The sequence below is a fragment of the Myxocyprinus asiaticus genome, chromosome 23 (assembly GCF_019703515.2).
Source record: "Myxocyprinus asiaticus isolate MX2 ecotype Aquarium Trade chromosome 23, UBuf_Myxa_2, whole genome shotgun sequence".
NCBI classification, from domain to species: Eukaryota; Metazoa; Chordata; class Actinopteri; order Cypriniformes; family Catostomidae; genus Myxocyprinus; species Myxocyprinus asiaticus.
In genome coordinates this window covers 7,468,783-7,488,665 of record NC_059366.1, presented here as the reverse complement: position 1 = coordinate 7,488,665, position 19,883 = coordinate 7,468,783, and the positions used below count along the sequence as shown (strand labels likewise).

Here is a 19,883-nt window from a genome sequence, read left to right as displayed (position 1 = left end):
AATGATTATATCATAGAGAGAATACAGGTACATAAAATATTTGTACTTTCCTTTTGTACATTTCTAAAAGGTAAAACTTTTTTTTTTTTAAATCCTTTGGAAAGGAATTGAACAAGTGATGGAGTTACAGCACCTAAAATACACTTTCCCTGCAAATGTATATTATAACCTAAAATCTTGATTTAGAATAAAATACAGTTTACAGACATGTCATATTATTATGATGGTATTACTACCCACATACACCAACATCACTTTAATATAAGTGCACTGTTCTTAAAGACATCAGAAATAAAATTTGGGTCCATTTCATCATCCACTGAACATCAGGACAGCAGGGCGCAGGTGCTGCACAGAAATGCAACCCTTTTGAGGCATAAATTATTACTGTGGGACAGGTATGTCAAGTTTGATTATCATTGCAAGCAGAGAGTTCTTTTGAGAGTTCAGCAAAAACAACACAGGACTTAACTGATGCAAAGTCCAAAGCTGTCTGAAAACTAAACATGAGGACATACTGTTTACAGCTGATGTTGCTAATGACAACAACAACAACAACAAAAACAACAACAATAATAATAATAAGACACTGTGCTTCTGAAATCATATTAATTTATAATATTAATAATAATGATAATATTAAGAATATGTTTAATATTATTAATAACAATTATAATAATGTCAACTAAAACCATCCTAAAAGACCCTCAAGGGAATTTAAGGATTCTAACACACAAAATTACATCTAGATATTTTCTGACACATATTTACTAATGGATTATTAGGTTCCCAACATGATAAAAAAAAAAAAAAAAAAAAGTAAATAAATAAATAAATAAACCTCTTTCTGTATCTTAAAACATATATAGCTAATTTATCTCTCCTGAAGACAAGATATCATTCCAGTAACAGCTGCAGAAGGGTTCTGATATATATTACAGAATATCTAAATACAAATAAATAAATAAATATCCTATAAGAACTGCAGTTGGAAGATACTGTATTTGATTCAATGAGGATCCTTTAGGATTGGTACCAAATTATGATAGATTTCTGTACACGTTCCTTTGGATTTTTGACAAGGGTTTAGAATTACCCAGTGTTTGTGGTACACTGGTACAAATTAAATGACTAACAAGAGCTGAAATACATTTGAGCAGCAATGACTGCAAAAATATTTCGCATCTGATCTGATCCGATTTCACACTTCCTAAAATTCCATAACAGTCCCGAACCACCGCAAATTGAGGTTACCCCATTATTCACAAGCACAACACACCTTTATGGCCAAAATGCGACTTATTGGTTAGCATAAGAAACAAATAAAGTGACACCTACCTCTAGTTTGCATAAACTCGAGCATTTGGACCGCGACTTTCTGCGCAGGTACACGGAAAACCATCTTCTCACCGTAAATTTCCGCATGTTCGTATCCATCGTCCCAGTTCGCCTGCTATCCTCAAATGACAATTTATCTCTGTCCAGTGTTTAAATCCAGATCAGCGCTCAACAGTAGGGATTTACAGTCGCCTCCCCTCCACTAATCCATAATGCTTAGTTATGAGGGGGGTGAGGCCATGACAGAACAAAACACAGAGGTTCGGGAAGGTTTGGCGACTCTGACCGGTTCCTCGTCTTCACACACCGGCCTCAGTTCGGTTGTGGCATGGCAGAGATGACGGGAGCTGTCCTCAGCACCACCTTCTGTCATGCTCTGCACTGTTGAACTTGCGCTGAGAAACCCTCCCAAATGATCGAGCTCCTTAAAGTGATAGTTCACCCGCAAATGAAAATACTGTCATCACTTACGCACCCTCATGTCAATACAAACTTGTCTGTCTGAAAAGCCCAGATTACACCAGCCTGAGGTGGCTAGCTGGACTCCGAGTCTGGCCAAGCTGGTTAGGCGGATTTGTTTTGATGGTTTTAGAGAGGTTATCGACACTTGTCAACCACCTGCTTGGTCCAGATCAGTTAAACCTGTTAAGACCAGACACAAACACAAAAGGAGAAATTTTAATTAATGTTCAAGCTGCTCTTTTCCATACAATGAATGTGAATGGAGACTGATGATGTCAAGTAAAAATAAAAATAAAATAAAAATAAAAACAAATAAAAACAACACACCATCAAAACACCATAAAAGCAGTCTATAAGACTCAGTGGGCTGTATTTCTAATCCTCTAAAGCCATACAATATCTCTGTGTGAAGACAAGAACAAAACTTATGTCATAATGCACTGAAAATCTTCCCATTGTAAGTGCCTCACTATAAACTAATTTATTATTATTATTATTATTATTATTATTATTAAGAAAAGGAAGGACAAGTCAAAATTCTTTTTTTGTGGGAATCAACATTATGCCACAAATGCTGTCGACTGAACAAAACTTGTAATGAATAGGGCTGAGTAATTATACAGATTTCCTGATTCTATTCAATTCTGATTCACAAGCTCTCGATTTGATTCTGATTTTGATTCATTATCGATTCATTTGGGTGTATTTCAGTTATAATGTCCACTTTGCTTACATATGAAAGATATTATCTCCCAGATAATGCAGTTAATTATACTGGGACCTTCTAAGTAGGTACATTATGAAAATATCATTTTAACTAGTTATATTGTATTTTCATCATTTGTCACATTTTAGCATTTTAACAATGAACAAATCCATGTATTCCATCAATAAATATGATATTATATTGCATGTATTACATTGTTACATTTATTGTTTACATGCATAATTTGTACTATTTACAAGTATTTACATACAGTTTTGTTGAACATGCTTAAAAACGGTACTGTCGCTTTAAGAAAACCGGCATTACTGCAAAGAGTGTCTGAAAATGAACACATATTAAGGAGAGAGGTCTTGAATAGTTTTACCTCATCTGTGCTATGTGTGATCAGAATTAAATGTTTATGTTTCGTTGTGACTGTAAAGAACACAAAGGGTATTAAAATAGACATTATTCAATGACAAATGGATTGTGTGTATCTCGTCTTTGGAGACACACAGAACCAATATACAGTTGTGCTCAAAAGTTTGCATACCCTTGGAGAATTGGTAATATATGTACCATTTTTAAAGAAAACATGAGTGAGCAGGCAAAACACATTTCTTTTATTTCTTATGGGATTCATATTCAGCTGTAGGTTATAACAGAATGGCACAATCATAAAATTAAGCATGGCAGCAAAGAAAAAAATGAAATGACCCCTGTTCAAAAGTCTGCATACCCTTAGTTCTTAACACTGTGTATTGCCTCCTTTAGCATCAATGACAGCGTGCAGTCTTTTGTAATAGTTGTCTATGAGGCCCCAAATTCTTGCAGGAGGTATAGCTGCCCATTCGTCTTGGCAAAATGCCTCCAGGTCATGCAAAGTCTTTGGTCATCTTGCATGAACCGCACGTTTGAGATCTCCCCAGAGTGGCTCGATGATATTAAGGTCAGGAGACTGTGATGGCCACTCCACCATAGACTCAAGATGGCACCGAGTATGGCTGCTGCATTGCGAGCTCCGACACAACATGGTAGTGCTTTGTTTGTTTTGTTTACAATTATGTTTTTTTCTTGGATGTTGTCTGCCTTATTGTCTACGACAGACAAATACTTTTGGACATTGGTTCAGCAATCACACATCAGTAAACCGGACTTCAAATTCCTCAATACCGACCCGCTGTTTACAAACACGGCAGCGAAGCCCTTTGTCTGGGCTGCCCAGCCGCGGAAACGCAGGAGGAAAAGGGGAAACAGAGCCGCCAGAGCGAAAGACCTCTCAGGTAAAAGCAGAGGTGGTGGTGTATGTTTTATGATCAACAAATCCTGGTGTGATCAGAGGAACGTACATTCTATCAAGTCTTTCTGCTCTCCTGATCTGGAATTTCTCATGCTTCTGTGTCGACCATTCTGGCTACCGAGGGAAATCACAACGGTCATTATCACAGCTGTGTACATTCCCCCACAAGCCGACACAGACCGGGCACTCAAGGAACTGTACGGGATTATAAGCAAACAGAAAACCGTGCACCCTGAGGCTGCTTTCATTGTGACCGGGGACTTTAACAAAGCCAGTTTCAAATCAGTCGCACCAAAATACCACAAACACATTAGTTTTAACACACGAGGGGACCGGGTTTTGGACCATTGCTACTCTCCCTTCCGGGATGGCTACAAATCCCTCCCCCGCCCACCATTTGGCAAATCGGACCACTCCTCCATTCTGCTTCTGCCCGCTTACAGGCAGAAACTGAAACAGGAAGCACCCGACCTCAGAACGATCCAGTGCTGGTCGGACCAATCAGACTCTACGCTACAAGACTGTTTTGATCACACGGACTGGGAGATGTTCCGGTCCGCCTCTGATGACGACATCGAGCTTTACGCTGATAGCGTAACGTGTTTCATCAGAAAGTGCACAGAGGACATCGTTCTGACCAAAACAATACGGATCTATCCGAACCAGAAGCCATGGATTAATAGCGATGTTCGCGTGTCACTTAATGTGCGGACCTCCGCTTTTAATTCCGGGAACATGGAGGAGCATAAACAAGCCAGTTATGCCCAGCAGAACAGCAAAACGCCAGTACAGGAACAAGATTGAAAGACAGTTTAACACCACCAACTCTAGAAGCATGTGGCAGGGAATTAATATCATCACGGACTTTAAAGGGAATAAAAACTCCGCCATGAACACCGCTGCCTCTCTCCCGGATGAGCTAAATACTTTTTATGCTCGTTTTGAGGGAAATAACACCGCCCTCATGGAGAGAGCTCTCGCGGCCGAAGCTAAAGAGGTTAGTTCACTCTCCGTCTCTGTAGTTGATGTAACACGATCCTTCCGACGGATGAATATCCGCAAAGCCGCGGGTCCAGATGGCATTCCGGGCCGTGTCATCAGAGTGTGCGTGAACCAACTGGCTGGTGTTTTAACAGACATTTTCAATCTTTCCCTCTCTTTGTCTGTAGTCCCCACATGCTTCAAAACGTCCACCATTGTGCCTGTTCCAAAGCAATCCAAAATCACTTGCTTAAATGACTGGCGTCCTGTTGCTCTGACCCCCATCATCAGAAAATGCTTTGAGAGAATATTCAGAGATTACATCTGCTCTGTGCTGCCTCTCTCACTTGACCCATTGCAGTTTGCTTTCCGCAACAACCGCTCCACTGATGATGCCATTGCATCTACAATACACACTGCTCTCTCCCACCTGGAAAAAAGAACAATTATGTGAGAATGCTGTTTATAGACTACAGCTCAGCATTCAACACCATAGTGCCCTCCAAGCTTGATGAGAAACTCCGGGCTCTGGGGTTAAACAGCTCGCTGTGCAGCTGGATCCTGGACTTCCTGTCAAGCAGACGCCAGGTGGTTAGAATAGGCAGCAACATCTCCTCATCACTGACCCTCAACACTGGAGCCCTGCAGGGCTGTGTTCTCAGCCCACTCTTGTACTCTCTGTACACACATGACTGTGTGGCAACACATAGCTCCAATGCCATCATTAAGTTTGCTTATGACACGACAGTGGTAGGTCTGATCACTGACAATGATGGAACAGCCTACAGAGAGGAGGTACACACTCTGACACACTGGTGTCAGGAGCACAACTTCTCCCTCAACATCAGTATGACAAAGGAGCTTGTGGTGGACTTCAGAAGAAAAGACAGAGAACACAGTCCAATCACCATCAATGGAGCACCAGTGGAGAGAGTCAGCAGCTTCAAGTTCCTGGGTGTCCACATCACTGAGGAACTCACATGGTCCATCCACACTAAAGCCGTTGTGAAGAAGGCTCATCAGCGCCTCTTCTTCCTGAGACGGCTGAGGAAGTTTGGAATGAACCGCCACATCCTCACACGGTTCTACACCTGCACTGTAGAGAGCATCCTGACTGGCTGCATCTCCACCTGGTACGGCAATAGCACCACCCACAACCGCAAAGCACTTCAAGGGTGGTGTGAACTGCCAGACACATCATCGGAGGTGAGCTTCCCTCCCTCCAGGACATATATACCAGGCAGTGTGTGAAAAAAGCTCGGAGGATCATCAGAGTCTCCAGCCACCCGAGCCATGGGCTGTTCTCACTGCTACCATCAGGCAGGCGGTATCGCAGCAACAGGACCCGCACCGGCCGACTTCATGATAGCTTCTGCCCCCAAGCAATCAGACTTTTGAACTCTTGATCTCCCACGATCAAAATACATCAGCACTGCACTTTATTACTCTTACTCTTATATCTCACACTGGACTGTCATAAATTATATTATTATTATATTATATTCTCTCTTAACAACTTACTATCAATCGACAGCCTGAATGTCAATACAGTACAATACAACCTACTGTACATTCTATATATACTATATATACTTTATTGTATTGTGTGTATTGTATACTGAACAGTGTATGTTATTATTTGTATATTGTGCTGTGGGTAAATATGTGTATATTAGACTTTAATTGTGTTGTGTTAATCTGATGTTTATTGTAAATTGGTATATGTCTCATCACTTTCACGACTGCTATGTTGCTCGGAACTGCACCCAAGAATTTCACACACTATTGCACTTGTGTATATGGTTGTGTGACAATAAAAGTGATTTGATTTGATTTGAACTTTTTCTGCTGTAACCACTGGAGGGTCAACTTGGCCTTGTGATTAGGGTCATTGTCGTGCTGGAAAATCCAAGAGCGTCCCATGCGCAGCTTTCGTGCAGAAGAATGCAAATTGTCTGCCAGTATTTTCTGATAACATGCTGCATTCATCTTGCTATCAATTTTCACAAGATTCCCCATGCCTTTAGAGCTCACACACCCCCAAAACATCAGTGAGCCACCACCATGCTTCACAGTGGGGATGGTATTCTTTTCACTATAGGCCTTGTTGACCTCTCTCCAAACATAGCGCTTATTGTTGTGACCATAAAGCTCTATTTTGGTCTTGTCACTCCAAATTACAGTGTGCCAGAAGCTGTAAGGCGTGTCAAGGTGTTGTCGGGCATATTGTAACAGGGCTTTTTTGTGGCATTGGTGCAGTAAAGGCTTCTTTCTGGCAACTCGACCATGCAGCTAATTTTTGTTCAAGTATTGTCGTATTGTACTCCTTGAAACAACCACACCGTCTTTTTCCAGAGCAGCCTGTATTTCTCCTGAGGTTACCTGTGGGTTTTTCTTTGTATCCCGAACAATTCTTCTGGCAGTTGTGGCTGAAATCTTTCTTGGTCTGCCTGACCTTGGTTTGGTATCAAGAGATCCCTGAATTTTCCACTTATTAATAAGTGATTGAACAGTACTGACTGGCATTTTCAAGGCTTTAGATATCTTTTTATATCCTTTTCCATCTTTATAAAGTTCCATTACCTTGTTACGCAGGTCTTTTGACAGTTCTTTTCTGCTCCCCATGGCTCAGTATCTAGCCTGCTCAGTGCATCCACCTGAGAGCTAACAAACTCATTGACTATTTATACACAGACACTAATTTGCAATTGCAATTTAAAAAGCCACAGGTGTGGGAAATTAACCTTTAATTGCCATTTAAACCGTGTGTGTCACCTTGTGTGTCTGTAACAAGGCCAAACATTCAAGGGTATGTAAACTTTTGATCAGGGCCATTTGGGTGATTTCTGTTATCATTATGATTTAAAAAGGAGTCAGACAACTATGTGATAATAAATGGCTTTATATGATCACTATCTTTAAATAAAAGACAGTTTTTTGAATGATCAGTCATATTTTCAAAATCAATGCCAAATTTCACAATTTCTGCCAGGGTATGCAAACGTTTGAGCACAACTGTGTGTGTGTATATATATATATATATATATATATATATATATATATATATATATATATATATAATGTTTGTATTTTTATTAGGTCGCATATATGGTTGATTTTTGTTTCTGATTAATAATTTTTATTGATTCACCCCCACTATTACCCCTCCCCCTCCCAATCCCCAACCTCACCCTGGCCCCCAACATCCCAGTGGTCATACATGATTATGGACACACACACACACACACACACACACAAATAGTAATAATCACACATATTGACAACTACACCTCTCTCTCCAATGCCCCTCCCCGAGAGTCCTCCAGAAATGCCAGATATCTGCCCCATTTCCCCACAAACAAGTCCAATTTCCCCAGGCTTCTAAATGACCCTTCTTCAAAGGCTGCCACCCTCCACATCTCTGAGCACCACTCCTGAAATGAGGGTGCTCCAGCCGACCTCCATCCCCTTAAACTATCTGTCTGGCAATCATGACACTGGTTAAGACCCAACTCTTTATGTGTCTATTCTCTACATCGATGACCTCTACATCGATGACCGCCCCATCGCCCAAAATACAGAATCTGGGAGCAAAATGAAACCTGAGTGCCCAATATGTCACACACAAAGCCAGCAGGTGGGTGTGTCTTTAAGACCAAGCCTATACAATCTAGAGGGGGTCCAGTAGAATCGATGTAAAATCTTGAATTGCATAAGGTGCACCCTTGCGTCTCTAGATGCAGACTTGATGTTTTTTAGAATCCTAGCCCACTCTCCCTCCTCCAATACCAAGTTTAAATCTTTCTCCCACAGTCTCTTGGTAGAACTTAAAGCTCCGTCCCCCAGACTTTGAATTAGCAGGGAGTAATACACTGATGCCCCATGACCTTTTCCAAAAGCAGTAATCACCACTCCCAGAGTATCTGCTGCTTTAGGGGAGTGTATGCTACTCCCAAAAATACTACAGAGCAGGTGGCACAGCTGTAAATACCTAAAGAACTGAGATCTAGGAATCTACCAAATTTTCAAAGGATCTCAACACTCCGCTCTCATATAGGTCACAGAGTGTAGTAACCTCCTTCACAATCCACTCTGACCAGCAGAAAGGGTACTTATTAATACATAATTTTGGGCTCAGCCATATGCTCGATGCTACATTTAAATAAATGTCCAAATTAAACACTCTGGACACTTTTGTCCATACCGAGTGCAAATGCGAGATAATGGGGTGTAACTTAACTTCTCCGGTTAGTTTGATAGAAAGGCTTTGTAATGGCGAAATAGGGGCAAGGACTTCCTGTTCAATACAGAACCAGGGAGGGGCTCTCTCAGGTGGAAGCGACCAATGAGCCAAATGTCTGAGACCGAATGTATAATAATAAAACAACTTCTTGGGTAGGCCTAGCCCCCTTTGTCAGTTGGCCTATGCAACTTACTGAAATGTAATCTGGGACGCTTACCATTCCAAATGAAGGACTTCGCTATGCTATCAAATTGCTTGAAATAAGAGAAGGGGACATCTATAGGGAGAGACTGTAGCAGGTAGTTGAATTTTGGAATACAATTAATTTGAATAACATTAACTTTCCCAATCATAGATAAATGTAATGAAGCCCACCTGCCCACATCGCTCGAAAACCTTTTTATTAAAGGGTCGAAATGAACTCTAACTAAATCACACAAATTTGCTGGTAATAAAATACCCAAATACTTAATGCCCTATTTGGGCCACTGAAAAGCGCACGGCTGAAAAGGCGTTATCGGGCAGTACGCTGTCAGAGCCAAAGCTTCGGATTTAGACCAATTAACTCTGTATCCCGAGAACTTAGAAAAGGAATGAACAATTCTGTGGAGGCAAGGCATAGATCTAGAAGGGTCGGAGACGAATAACAAAATATCATCTGAGTAAAGCAAAAGCTTATACACCACACCTCCCGCCATCACCCCTGGAAAATCATCCTCCTTTCTTATCGTGGCTGCTAATGGTTCCAGGGCAAGACAGAACAATAATGGGGAAAGAGGACAACCCTGCCGGGTGCCCCTGTCCAGAGTAAAGTAATCTCAAATTTATCCATTTGCTTGTACCGCTGCTACCGGGTGTCTATAAAGTAACTTAATTCATCCAATAAACATATTCCAAAACCTGTACATTTCCAAAATCTTAAAAAGATAATCCCATTCTACCGTATCAAACGCCTTTTCGGCGTCAAGTGAGATGGCAGCAACCGGAGTCTGATCATTCGCCACTGACCACATGATGTTGATGAAATGCCTAATGTTATCAAAAGAGCTACTGAACAGGAAGCCAATGCAAACTATAAAGCATGCCTGTGATGTGCTGATATGATGGAGTAGAAGTGAGAACACGTGCTGCTGAATTCTGAATATACTGTAACCAATTGATAGATTTAGCAGGTAGACCAACAAATAGTGCATTACAAAAATCAATCCTGGAAGTAACAAATGCGTGAATAAGCCTTTCAGCATCAGGCAATGTAAGGAAAGGCCTAATTCTAGCAATGCTTCTAAGGTGATGGAATGCAGATTTTGTGATACTCTTAATGTGAGAATCTAATGTCAAATGAGCATCAAAATTTACACCAAGATTACGAGCATGAGTAGATGGAACTACGATACTATCATCCATAATCAAATTGAAATTGCTACCTTTGTGAATAGCTGCTGGTGTGCCAATGAGAAGAACCTCTGTCTTTGAACAATTCAGTTGTAAAAAATTATGGTGCATCCACATTTTTATTTCCTGCACACACTCAGAAAAAATTGTAGAGGTAACATTAATATCAGACCTTGAGCTGATATAAATCTGAGTATCATCAGCATAAAAGTGGTACCCTAAGCCATAATTCCTAATAATTTGCACCAGAGGAAGCATATAAATGCTAAACAATATAGGACCAAAGACAGATCCCTGAGGAACACCATGACAGACTTGTCCAATGTCAGATTTGTTGTTTCCCAAAACAACAAACTGGGAACGATCAGTAAGGTAAGATTTAAACCATATAAGCACAGTACCAGAGATACCAAGCCAACTCTCAAGTCTATGAAGTAGAATGGAGTAGCACACCGTGCCAAATGCTGCACTCAGATCTAACAACACCAAGATGGTAGAGGCTCCAGAGTCAGCTGATACAAGCAGGTCATTCATGACTCGAACCAAGGCAGTCTCTGTATTGTGTCCCTTTCTAAACCCAGATTGGAAAGGCTCAAAAAGCTTGTTGAGTGACAAGTGTGAGTATAGTTGTGTCGCAATGACACGTTCCAAAACCTAAGCAAGAAAGGGAAGATTTGAGATAGGCCTGTAATTTGATATATCAGACTTATCACATCCAGGCTTTTTAAGGACTGGTGTAATAGCTGCAACCTTAAGAGCTTCTGGAACAATACCAGTAGTAAGCGAGGTGTTCACAATGTTCAAAATGAGGGGACTTATTGATGGCAGACATTCCTTAAGAACAACTGTTGGGATAGGGTCAAGAGTACATGTATTTGTATTCATTGCTATCACTAATTTCAGAATACAATCAATAGTAACTGTTTCAAAAATAAAGAATGTAATTTCAGAGGATCTAGGTGGATAAGTCACAGGAATTGCAGAACAGGGTTTCGAACTAATAGACTTATGAATGTTCTCAATTTTTTCCTTGAAGAAATTGACAAACTTGTTACACTCATGTATAGAGGAACAAATCGGTGGCTTAATAGGTGTTAGAATTTTGTTAATTGTTTTAAAAATCATGTTGGGGTTTGCAGCACCATCACCTATTAATGGCCATATAGTGCTTTATTCTTGCCGCTTTAAGTGCTTCAGTGTATTGACTCAAATGTTCATCATAGATAAGCTTATGGACAGTCAAGCCTGATTTCTTGTACTACTTTTAACCTTAAGCGCTCTGAGCTCAGTAGTGTACCATGAGCATGAATTAATAAATGAAACAATACGTTCTCTCCTAGGGGCGAACATGTCCAAAGCAGATGATAAAACAGTGATCAACAGTTCCAACTGTTGGGTGCTCTGAGATCCAGCATGAAAAACTATCAAAATTAATATTCTTGACATTTCTAAAACTAATGACCCTTTTTTGAGCACATCTTGAAGAAGGAACAAGTAGCTTAAAAGTGAGAAGCTTATGATCACTAATACATTCATCACTGCTGTCTAGCTGGTCAATATCCACCCCAACAGAACACACCAAGTCAAGTGTATGGCCTTTGTTATGAGTTGGAAAATGTACATGTTGGATCAAATTAAAACAATCTAATGTTTCCATAAGATCAACTGTTTGGTTACTATTAGAATTATCCACATGAATATTAATATCTCCAGTGAGAATCACTGATGGACAAACAGAACTAACAAATGTAAGTAGTTCTGTGATTTCAGCAAAAAATAGAGGATTAGGTTTTGGAAGACGATAGATGAATAAAACAAGAACAGGGGAGGTACCATTCATTTTGAAAGCTACACACTCAAATGATGATACACAGGGAATGGAAATTTTAGTGATCGATATAACAGCTCAGTAGATAACGGCAAGACCGCCACCTTTACCACTTAAACGTGGCCTATCAATGTATGTATAACGCAGTGGAATACTCATATTTAGATTTATGAAGTAATTCGGCTGATGCCAAGTTTCACAGGTACAGAAAAAATCGAGTGTATTGTTCAATATAATATCATAGAGTAAAGCAGTCTTACTGTTCAGTGAGCAAACATTTAGATGTGCAAATCTCGCAGATTCGGGTTGCATTATCTTAGAATCACTTGTGGATAACGTAAGTTCAGAAGGCAAACGCCACGTAAAGAACGATTGTGTGTTTCTGAGTCCATAGAGTGAGAACATAAAACTTTTATGCCAATCCCAGTAGTTTGAAAGTTGCGCTGCGATCCTCTGTGTAAATATTTCGGCTGACGTAAAAGCCAAAACAACAGTTAGGTTCTTTGAACACAAATGTCAGGGGGTAGATGATGTCCCAATGATAGAAGTTCAAAAAAAGTGTACCTTATCATGATAAAATCCAAATGTTGAAGGACCCGCTCTCCGCGATGCCCAGCCAAAGTTAAAATGACAATGACAATGGATAGCAAGAAAATCCGCATGGTAGGAAAGGTAATATCCAAAATGAGTTACATGGAGTAAAATCCAGACACGTTGTTATCACATAGCAGCACAAGTAGCCTATATCACACAGGGCACGGCATCTAGTCCCAGTCACACAGCAGGATCACCGATCACATGGCGGTGAACCACACGTACTGAAAGACTTCTCAGTTTTATCCAGGTAGCAGTCAATGTAATCCCGGGGATTGGATAGGTCTCTCTCCTCTTTGTGTTTGTTGATTTCCTCATGCATGAAAGGATGAAGTTTAGAGATGCAGGATCACCGATCACACGGCGTTGAACCATACGTACTGAAAGACTCCTCGTGTTCAGACCAGAATCATTAAAAGAAGTGTAAAAACAACTAATAAAATCAATTAAATAATAAATAAAATTAAAACAAGGAAGATAGAACAATTTAAAAAAGAAACGAATGGAGAAGCGGCAGCCAACGTGTGCCAGCGTTTATATCACCGGAAGATATAAACACTGATTTCAGCCTTTAACATTTGTTGGAATTCAGGATTTTGCAAAAGGGAAACATTAAAGCGCCAACTATATGATTTCTTTTTCTCCATGTGTGGCATCACCTCTAAACTCACCAGGGCATGATCTGAGACTAAGATGTTTCCAATTGAGCAATCAACAACAGATGAAATGAGGGACTTAAAAAAAATCTATTTTAGAATAAATCTTATGGACTGATGAAAAAATTTATAGTCCCTACCGTATGGGTTCAAAAGTCTCCAAATATCTGTAAGACCAAGATTTTTACACATCCTGTGAAGTGTCAATGTTGCTCTAGGGGGCTTGCACACTTTTGCTTCACTATGATCAAGGACTGAGTCCATCAATAGATTAAAGTCTCCTCCCAATATTATATAATGAGGGGTGCCAGCGGCTTGCAACATCTCTTCAAGATCTATAAAAAAGCCCTGATCATTAGCGTTTAGTGCGTAAATATTAGTAAAAATCAACCTTTGCCCCTGAATTTCTGCTAAAACAATAATGACTCTTCTTAATTTATCTTTAATCTGTTTGAGACATTTGAATTGTAGATGCTTACTTATCAGTGTAATGACTCCCCTGCTCTTACTTAAGCCAGCACTAAAGAAAACATGTCCACCCCATATCTTCCCAAATTTTTAAGCTTCCTGCGGGGAAAGATGCGTTTCTTGAAGAAACACTATATCATACTTCTTATGTTTAATAAAAGAAATAACCTTCCTTCTTTGTATGGGGTGCCCCAACCCATTCACATTCCATGTGGAGAGAGACAATCCACTCATACTAACATTTGACATTTTGACATATTGGAAAAAACAGATTGTGTGTCAAAAATACAATGATAAAGACCATATTCCACATGAATGCAACAATCAAACCCCCAACCAAACAAACAGAAAAAAGAAAAACATGCGCATTAACCCCTCTAAACTCAAACAGTCCATGTATGCCTACAAGATAATCTATAAAACAAACTCCAGCCAATAGGCGGGATAAACACAAAGAATGTATAGATTCATCCAAACTGTCCCGAAGGTGTGTTCCTCCACAAAACAAACTCCAGCCTAAAAAAAAAAAAAAAATATATATATATATATATATATATATATATATATATATATATATATATATATATATATATATATATATATATACTGTATATATATATATATATATATATAAATATATATATATATATATATATATATATATATATATATATATATATATATATATATATATATATATAAGGCCGTTCAGTTTCCTCGGACAGTCAAACGAATGTTCAGTGAGCCGGCCCATTCAACTGCTACATGAGTGCAACAAATGACCCAATCACTCCAATGTCCTGCAAGAAATACTCCACAAAACAAACTCCAACCAACAGGAGGTGTAAGCACAAAGAACATGCAGATTCATCCACAACACTATCCCGAAGGAGTGCTGCTACACAAAACAAACACAAAAAGAAACAAAAAAGTCGTTCAGCTTCCTCGGATGATCAAGTGGATGTTCAGTGAGTAAGGCTTACTTGGCTGCAACATGAGAACCATAAAATAACTTGCTGGGGACATGTAAATACTTTATTTTCAGTATCTATTCTCAATTTGGCCGGGAACATCAATGCAAAAGCAACCATCCGTTGATGTATGTGTTTCTTGCATTCCTTCCTCACGTTTCTCTCTTATCAAATTCGCAAAGTCTGGGAACAAGAAAATACTGTGGTTCTTCCAAGAAAGACTTCCTTTACTCCTCGCCTCGCGTAACACAAGATCTTTATCGAATGATCTCAGGAATTTGGCCAGAATTAATCAGGGCCTGTATCCCTCAGCAGATCTCCGAGCCAGGACCCTGTGAGCTCGCTCGATTTCCAGCTTATGGCCTGTTATGTCAAGCATATTCGGAAAGAGAACATCCAGGAATTCCACCATATTCTGACCCTCTGCACCTTCAGGAATTCCAACAATTTGGACGTTATTCCACCGTTTATGATTTTCCATATCCTCCAACTTTTCCCAGACGCGCTCCACGTCCGCCTTGGTCGCTAGCGGATTAGCAGCTAATTCTCTCTCCAATGACTCCATATCATTGGTCCGTTTCTCAACATCCGCCACCCTTGTAACCATCTCAGTGAATTTTGTCTCCTTGACAGTGATCGATCGACATACAGGTGCATCTCAATAAATTAGAATGTCATGGAAAAATTCATTTATTTCAGTAATTCAACTCAAATTGTGAAACTCGTGTATTAAATAAATTCAATACACACAGACTGAGGTAGTTTAAGTCTTTGGTTCTTTTAATTGTGATGATTTTGGCTCACATTTAACAAAAACCCACCAATTCACTATCTCAAAAAATTAGAATACATCATAAGACCAATAAAAAAAACATTTTTAGTGAATTGTTGGCCTTCTGGAAAGTATGTTCATTTACTGTATATGTACTCAATACTTAGTAGGGGCTCCTTTTGCTTTAATTACTGCCTCAATTCGGCGTGGCATGGAGGTGATCAGTTTGTGGCACTGCTGAGGTGGTATGGAAGCCCAGGTTTCTTTGACAGTGGCCTTCAGCTCATCTGCATTTTTTGGTCTCTTGTTTCTCATTTTCCTCTTGACAATACCCCATAGATTCTCTATGGGGTTCAGGTCTGGTGAGATTGCTGGCCAGTCAAGCACACCAACACCATGGTCATTTAACCAACTTTTGGTGCTTTTGGCAGTGTGGGCAGGTGCCAAATCCTGCTGGAAAATGAAATCAGCATCTTTAAAAAGCTGGTCAGCAGAAGGAAGCATGAAGTGCTCCAAAAGTTCTTGGTAAACGGGTGCAGTGACTTTGGTTTTCAAAAAACACAATGGACCAACACCAGCAGATGACATTGCACCCCAAATCATCACAGACTGTGGAAACTTAACACTGGACTTCAAGCAACTTGGGCTATGAGCTTCTCCACCCTTCCTCCAGACTCTAGGACCTTGGTTTCCAAATGAAATACAAAACTTGCTCTCATCTGAAAAGAGGACTTTGGACCACAGTTCTTCTTCTCCTTAGCCCAGGTAAGACGCCTCTGACGTTGTCTGTGGTTCAGGAGTGGCTTAACAAGAGGAATACGACAACTGTAGCCAAATTCCTCGACACGTCGGTGTGTGGTGGCTCTTGATGCCTTGATCCCAGCCTCAGTCTATTCCTTGTGAAGTTCACCCAAATTCTTGAATCGATTTTTCTTGACAATCCTCATAAGGCTGCGGTTCTCTCGGTTGGTTGTGCATCTTTTTCTTCCACACTTTTTCCTTCCACTCAACTTTCTGTTAACAACACTCTGTGAACCGCCAGCTTCTTTGGCGATGAAAGTTTGTGGCTTACCCTCCTTGTGAAGGGTGTCAATGATTGTCTTCTGGACAACTGTCAGATCAGCAGTCTTCCCCATGATTGTGTAGCCTAGTGAACCAAACTGAGAGACCATTTTGAAGGCTCAGGAAACCTTTGCAGGTGTTTTGAGTTGATTAGCTGATTGGCATGTCACCATATTCTAATTTTTTGAGATAGTGAATTGGTGGGTTTTTGTTAAATGTGAGCCAAAATCATCACAATTAAAAGAACCAAAGACTTAAACTACTTCTGTCTGTGTGCATTGAATTTATTTAATACACGAGTTTCACAATTTGAGTTGAATTACTGAAGTAAATGAACTTTTCCACAACATTCTAATTTATTGAGATGCACCTGTATTACAGCAAGCTCCTCCAAGTCAGCAACGACCTTCGTCAGCATTGCCAATATGTTGAACAATTTTTGCAGTATCTCTTTCACCTCTCCGGCCTAATCGACACCCTGGCTCGAGGCCTCCAGAGGGGCATCAGCTTGAGCACGTAAGTGCCTTTTAATGTCTCCAGAGCCCGAGGATTTTGAATTCTTTGACATATTGTCTTTCTGGAACAGTTATGGATCAGGGTGTATCAAATCTCACCGGTTTATGACACAAAAAATATAAAAACTAGCAAAGTGCGCAGAGCTCACCGTTCACACGTCCGAACCTCGCATAGCGTGACGTGACTCTCTATATGAGTGATTTAAACATACTGAAGAGGGTTGCTGCATACAGTCAAGCTTGGGATTTAAGAATCGATATCGAGATCATTCAAATGAAGATGAATCTGAAAATCTATCATTTTATCCAGTCCTAGTATTGAACCCAGAATATTCCTTTAAATCGATTTCAGAGTAAGAAGCAAAATGTAGTTTTAATGGCTGAGTAAGTTACACATACAAGGAATTTGGCTTAGTGCACTGTTCCAAAAATCAGTTAACATGTAACATCAATCAGTCATATACATACAGTATTCAAAATACAACATATAATGCACACAATACAACACGATAAAATCCAATCCAATGTAATACAATAAAGTGCGCAATGGGGTGTACAGTATAATGGTGTGCCAAGTGAACAGTTCAGCTGTGATATGCAGAATAAATAGAATAGTTGGAATCTAGTAATAACTTAAGCAGTAATTAAAATTTTGGATTTCTTGGATAACAAATGATAAATATTCTTGATGAACTTCACAAACTAGTACAGATCTGTATGTAATATCACTGAAACAGGTAGATAGCACACAATTCTTTGTTCAGCACAAGCAGTATTATAGTATTCAGCATATCAGAGTTGTTTCACTAGACCTGATGACTCAAAATTCAGATTTCAGAACCATGATTTAGAAGTGTAAACATGACGTGATACTGATTGAAAGTGGTTTCCTTAGTTTTTATTTTAATTGATGAATGATGCGGTGAGTCATCAGAGCTGGCTATGGCACTGAGGTCTATAAATAGAATGGACTGACCAGCCTCATGGGCTAATCTTACTTTGATAGAAAGGCTGAGCAGGGATATCTTCAGATGTGCAGTGGTACCTGCAGCCTTATAGTTGACAGTTCGATTGTATGCTTAAAGTACACAAATTATTAATTTTATAGCTCTATAATTTTACTGTATATGAACAATTGTCTCATTGTTGTCCTTTTATTGCTTTAGTACTTTTAGAGGAAACATCCGAGACTGGATAATTCCTCATTCCTGAATAATGATAATTCCTTTAAGTCCCGTGAGCAGCAAGTGATCAACTTCTGAGCAAAAGAATGCTGATCTGGGTAACTTGAAAACTTGTTCTTATTCATTTTATAGTGTTAAATTAATTTACAAGGCAAAATAACAGTTGGAATGCTTGAAAGAAGATGAGGCTACACTGACAAAAAAAAAGTTTTGTACAAAAAATTGATTTGTATGCATTTGAGATATATGAGTTGAAAATATTCACATTTTAGTTATAACTGCATTGTATCATGTTCTTTCTACTTAATGTAATTAAAATCAATATACAGTATATTCATATAATCTTTTTAAGTTAACTCAGTTTTCTCCAATGTCAGTGCACTGTCAAGCAAAGCACAACTGTAGCAGAACATGAAGAGTATTTTCATTGTCTCAAATTCCCATCTCTCAGATACAAATAAAGCTTGAAACAACATGAAGGTAAGTAAATTATGTCAGAATTGTCATTTTGGGGTGAAATATTCTTTTAAATAAGCATTGAAAATCAAAGTTACTCTTCGGGAGAATTACAGACGTCCCCTGCTTACGGTGAACCTCACAGGAGTGTGTTTCTGCAACATGATCACAACCTTTAATGTATGTAATTGTGTGTAACTCCGATGGTGATGTGCCTGTCAGAGTAAAAGCACACTGTCATATAGTAATGGCCCTGAGGTGTAAAGATACAGATGGTGTGTAAATGATCCTCAGCTCTGTGGTTACACCACAAGCTAAGGTAAGAAATACATTTGCTTATAAAATAATGCAGCAGTGTGTTTAAATCAAGCGGAGTGTGCATTATTTTTTGCAAAGTTAGCACATTAAACTTCTGGAAAAAAGCACTGATTCACCTCAATAACTGCAGTGAGCAGAAAAAGTGAGCAGAAACATATTATTGAGGCAGAATTTCATGAAAGAAAACAGCAGACAGGACGGCAGATAAGCATTTCCTGTCTGTCATTCCTTTCCTGAAAACAACATTGTCCTTTCATGTAGTTTTTATAAAACATAATTGAGGATGTATAGAGTGATCAGAAGTGTCTTATGTCTCACAGTGTCACCAAATAGGAATAAAATGTTCTGTTTTCAAACAGCTTTCCCGAACACTCACCCATCTGTCATTGGTTGGCCTAACAGGTAGTCCCGCCCCAAACTCACACCATTGGTTGAACCAATGTTGCTGTGTTGGGCTGGTCAAACAAACTGAAATCAACCCACAAATGGCTTACTTATAGTTTTCGCTGCATATTAAACTGAGGTTGAAGAAAATATTTTAACATCGGAAAAAGGACACATCAGCTTTAAAGGAATATTATGGGTTCAGTACAGGTTAAGCTCAATTGAAAGCATTTGTGGCATAATGTTGATTACC

General features: G+C 39.5%; 1 protein-coding gene across 1 annotated transcript in view; it reads right to left on the bottom strand.

Moving 5' to 3' along the window:
• The window catches only part of LOC127413923 (ribosomal protein S6 kinase alpha-2), a 58,257-nt gene extending 56,801 nt beyond the window's left edge, over positions 1–1,456 (bottom strand). The window contains exon 1 of the mRNA XM_051651495.1: positions 1,339–1,456. Within this exon, the coding sequence (XP_051507455.1) occupies positions 1,339–1,437 (99 nt within the window). The 5' untranslated portion in view covers positions 1,438–1,456. The remainder of the gene's footprint in view (positions 1–1,338) is intronic.
• Positions 1,457–19,883: the final 18,427 nt, after the last annotated feature.